The sequence below is a fragment of the Octopus bimaculoides genome, chromosome 10, assembly GCF_001194135.2.
Source record: "Octopus bimaculoides isolate UCB-OBI-ISO-001 chromosome 10, ASM119413v2, whole genome shotgun sequence".
NCBI lineage: Eukaryota > Metazoa > Mollusca > Cephalopoda > Octopoda > Octopodidae > Octopus > Octopus bimaculoides.
Window position 1 is genome coordinate 89,353,864 of NC_068990.1, and position 2,573 is coordinate 89,356,436.

Sequence of the window (2,573 nt, forward strand, 5' to 3'; positions counted from 1 at the left end):
AACATTAAATGTTTACTCTATTGTCAATTATTGCTGTTTTACCTTTAATTTTTACCTCTTTTACACGAGATGGAGAGACCGAACGAAAGAGGAAGATAGATAGACAAAAAGAGAGAGAGACAGAGAAAGAGAGAGAGGAAGTAAGTGACAGAGCCGAGCGAGAGAGAGAGAGAGAGAGAGAGAGAGAGAGGTGTTTTTCCTGTTTGTCCAAGATTGAGAATAATATTCAATGTGTAATCAAAGATAACACCAGATGTCTATCGTATTTAATTGTTCATTTTCAAATTAACCCCGATCCTTCAGGCCTATGGTTAGAGGTATTCCAACCGTGACCATCCTATCTTTTAATGATATTTAATTTATAAAAGACTAACGTTGTCTAAAATGCTCTTCTATCTCTCTCTTTTTTTTTTTATAGCTAGCAGGTTGTGATATAAGATATATCTTCTTGGATAATACATTTGCGCTGAGAAAAATAGCATATCTATAATTTTACCAATCCATAGATGAGTAAGTTCTGTCATGTTACTGTTTTGTTCTTACGGATTAAACCTTTATTTTCATGAGTTTTTAGGGAACTTCGTCAGCTGGCAGTTTCCCATGAGAAAGAAAGAAAGGAGTTTCTTATATCTGATAAAGGATCTTTCTATGAAGCTTGTCTACCGTATTAAGAGAATATAGAAAAAGATCTAAAGTGCATTGAATTTATTATTTATTTATTTTAATGTCCCATTGAAATAAATAATAAATATAAGTTCAAGATTAGCTGCGAGGATAGTAGTGATGAACCGAGCAAGGTAATCGAAGTTCAAAAGATGAACGGAACGAAGCGAGCTTTCTTCTTTTGGGATCGAATGTTAACAGGAAATCTGTGTGTGTTATTGCGTGAACATACGTTAACGTGGTATATGTGTGTGTGTGCATGTAAGTGTGTAAACTTGTGCGTGTAACAACGAAAATCTGTGCATGTGTTAACATGTATATGTGTGTATTTTAATGTGTGAACCTGTATTTGCTTTCAGGCTTTGTATGTGTGTGTGTGTTTGTGCTCGCGCGTGCGTGCATATGGGTGCACATGTACTATTGCATACTTTTAAAAATTGGATCGAAAACGAAAGTGGAATCTTCAGCCTCCAAGAATCCGAGTGACACAAGGGAAGTAACTCGGTATGACCTTCGTTTTGCAGTTAGATTAATCTGTATTCGCTCAATTATAGAATCGGATTCGGATCACACTTCTCTCGTATCGACAATGGAGATTCATTTGTTCGACCAACTGAAATCTTACTCGTGAAATTATTGTGTAAAGTGGCTGAGCATTTAACACAATTCTCTATGACAAGGCTGGATTTTTAAAATTAAAAGTACAACCACAATTGATCACTGTTACTAGAGTAAAACTTTATTGATCTAGGTTAACCTCATTAGGATTTGAACACAGAATGCAGAAAATAAATCTCCAGCGACCCTACCCTATCCTATCCCTAATCATCTTCCATATTCATATTTTTTTCGGCCAAATGATTTTGAAGACTGCAGAATAAATGATAATCAGATATGGCAATATCCAGTGAATATGGTGGGTGAGGCATCATTTTCCATTCAAACTGCTCCAGCCTTTGGAATGTCATCCTCACTGTATGTAGCTGAGCATTATCCTGATGGAAGAACACTTTTCATCTTGAAATCAAAGATGGTCGTTTTTCTTCTAGCACTAACTTAAGCCGCTCAAGCTGCTTGCAATAGATCTCCTTTGTTATTGTTTGGTTTGGGTTTAAAAGTTCAAAGTGGATTAAAGCTTTCATATCTCACCAAACAGATAATAACACCTTACGTGGGTAAAGACCTTCTTTAGCCTGGAGTGCTGGTGTTTCTCCTTTCCCTACCCACTGTCTTCGGTGCTTGACATTTTTATAGAGAACCCATTTCTCCTCACCAGTCACTATTCAGCCCAAAAGACGTTCTTTCATGAGATGTGACAGCAAACAAGAGCACACATTAACTCTCTACACGCGATTAGACTCGGAAAGTTTGTGAGGAACCCAGTGACCCAATTTGCTGACTTTCCGATGACACTTAGGTGTCGATGAATGGTTGAATGACCAAATCCAAGCTTCTCTGCTAGTTCCTCAACAGTTCCGATGGGATTTTGTTCCACCAGGGTTTGCAGACCTTCCAGGATGAGACTCATTTTCTAGACTGTAGTTTCCAGCTTGGAATTTCTGGAACACTGGCTTATGCTTATTGTCTGATCCCCCATATACTGCATTAATATTCCTCTCACTTTCTATTGCATTGTTGCCTTTATTGAACTCATAAAGCAAAATATGCTGAATATGCTCCTTTGTCACTTCCACAATAGCTTTGAAAAAATAACTTAAAATCAAACTGCACTCTTCAAAACTTGCACTAAGAATAAGCACAAGGTAAAATTACAACCTGCTTTTATAACAAGTTGATGTAGGTCGTTTATCCCATCCTCTCTGACTTTTTACCATTTAAAAACACACAAACACCATTACATTCACTTCAACATTTAAATTTAATTTGTGTCAAATTATTTTAATCATTTT

At 36.6% G+C, this 2,573-nt stretch overlaps 1 protein-coding gene across 1 annotated transcript in view; it reads left to right on the top strand.

The window, feature by feature from the left end:
• The first annotated feature begins 207 nt into the window (after window positions 1–207).
• LOC106869397 (adrenodoxin-like protein 1, mitochondrial) overlaps window positions 208–2,573 on the top strand; it is a 12,450-nt gene continuing 10,084 nt past the window's right edge. Inside the window, exons 1-2 of the mRNA XM_014915120.2 lie at window positions 208–317; window positions 419–510. Of these exons, the coding sequence (XP_014770606.1) occupies window positions 507–510 (4 nt within the window). The 5' untranslated portion in view covers window positions 208–317; window positions 419–506. The remainder of the gene's footprint in view (window positions 318–418; window positions 511–2,573) is intronic.